Genomic DNA, 1,577 nt, shown 5'->3' on the forward strand with positions numbered 1-1,577 from the left:
TCCTTTGAAAGCTGCATGATTATATTTCTTTGCTTAGAAGAATAGAACACACTGACAAGGATGAAAGATGACAAGAAGATGACCATTGTATTGCACTGATACTCTCCAAATGTCAGGAGACAAGAGGACCTCCTAAAGGCTGGATGAAGACACATTCTGGTGAACTCAAAAGAAGACAAGAAGGAAACAGGATGGGTAAGCATAGACAAGGATTAATAAGGCTTCATTGATGTCAGATACTCTTAAATCCATGAGCTCACAGATTCATTTGGATATATGCATGGGAATAATAAGGAAAATTTTTAATTTCTATTTGGACTTCAAAAGGATGAAAACTCAGAAGTCAAAGAATATGTTCTGTTCTGCTCCTTAGGAGGATCTTTTCTTTGGTATAAGAGAGTTGCATATGTTAGATAGGAGATGATGTCCTCTTGTAATTCCAAGTTTTAGGCAGAAGACGAAGCTTCATGAGTGCCCTTACTAGCTGGGAGTTGCTAACGATAAGGATAAAGGGATGAATAGATGTACACAAGTAGATCAAAATTTGCCATGGCCAGAACCAGATAGTATGAATGCCAGAAAAGGGAGCAGCCTCAATGACTAAAGACAGAAAAGAAAGAGCATAAAGGACTAAGAAGGAGACCAGAAATTTCAGAGCTCTGGTGTGAGCTTGAGTTCTGGGATCCTGGGTACTGAGAGCACTATGCTGCATTCTCCAGGAGTGTCTCTGCAAAGAGATAATCAGCAAAATTGTTGAGACTACAAATATTGAACATGGAATAGACAAAGTAACGAGTTTCAAAGGCAGAAAATAGTGGATTTCTAGGTTCTTGTTGAAATCATAAAAGGTTATGTTCCCAGAAAATGTCCCCTGCAAAAATGCCTGGTACACAATATTGTTCCCTACAAAAAACAGCATGGTGACAATGAAAGAGATTATCACGGAGACTAGCAGGAACCAGGGTACTAACCCCTTGACCCTCCACTTCAGCCAAAGGAAAATGGGGTGAGTAAAGTTTGCAATCTTCACACAGAAGAGAACACTAAGCCAAGTGCCAAACCAGAATGTGGCTGAATTCAGAAAATCCCAGCAAAGTGCAAAGTGCTGGCGGGCAGGATCCATGAAATATTGTAGGTGGTGAAAAAAATAGTAAAAGTTGTGTATCATTGCAATCCACTGTAGGCAGAAGCGGGAGGCACCCAAACTGATCAGGATCATGTCACAGTGAGACAGCTGATGGCACAGAATCCACTCCCTTCCCAGTACTACAACAATGAAGCCATTAGCCACTATACCCAGGAAGCACAGCAGGACAAAGAGAACCATGCCAAAGATCGTGAATGGTTGCACCATTTCAATCCCTCCTCCAGTGACTGCTCTTGCTTAAGTCTTTGTTGGCCTCTAATTCATGGAGCTCCTATTTTGCTTGAGGAGATGTCCTTTTTCTCCCAGACATATGATATTTAGAGAACTCTGGAAGGCTGGGGAAGAAAGATTCATGCAGTTCTGTGTGGATGCAAAACTCCACCAGCTTCAGTTACCACTGCTCTTTTCCACAGTATGGTATTTGCATGCC

At 41.5% G+C, this 1,577-nt stretch overlaps 1 protein-coding gene across 1 annotated transcript; it reads right to left on the reverse strand.

The window, feature by feature from the left end:
- Window positions 1-409: 409 nt before the first annotated feature.
- Window positions 410-1,354, reverse strand: LOC127538571 (taste receptor type 2 member 41-like). Its single transcript, XM_051962379.1, has one exon. The coding sequence runs from the start codon at window positions 1,352-1,354 to the stop codon at window positions 410-412; it is 945 nt and encodes a 314-aa protein (XP_051818339.1).
- Between the last annotated feature and the right edge of the window lie 223 nt (window positions 1,355-1,577).

This window comes from Antechinus flavipes, chromosome 5, assembly GCF_016432865.1.
Source record: "Antechinus flavipes isolate AdamAnt ecotype Samford, QLD, Australia chromosome 5, AdamAnt_v2, whole genome shotgun sequence".
In the NCBI taxonomy this organism is placed as follows: Eukaryota; Metazoa; Chordata; class Mammalia; order Dasyuromorphia; family Dasyuridae; genus Antechinus; species Antechinus flavipes.

Bases quoted from the DNA above. Each gene is read 5' to 3' on its own strand.
- LOC127538571 (XM_051962379.1), bottom strand. From the start codon at position 1,354: ATGGTGCAACCATTCACGATCTTTGGCATGGTTCTCTTTGTCCTGCTG.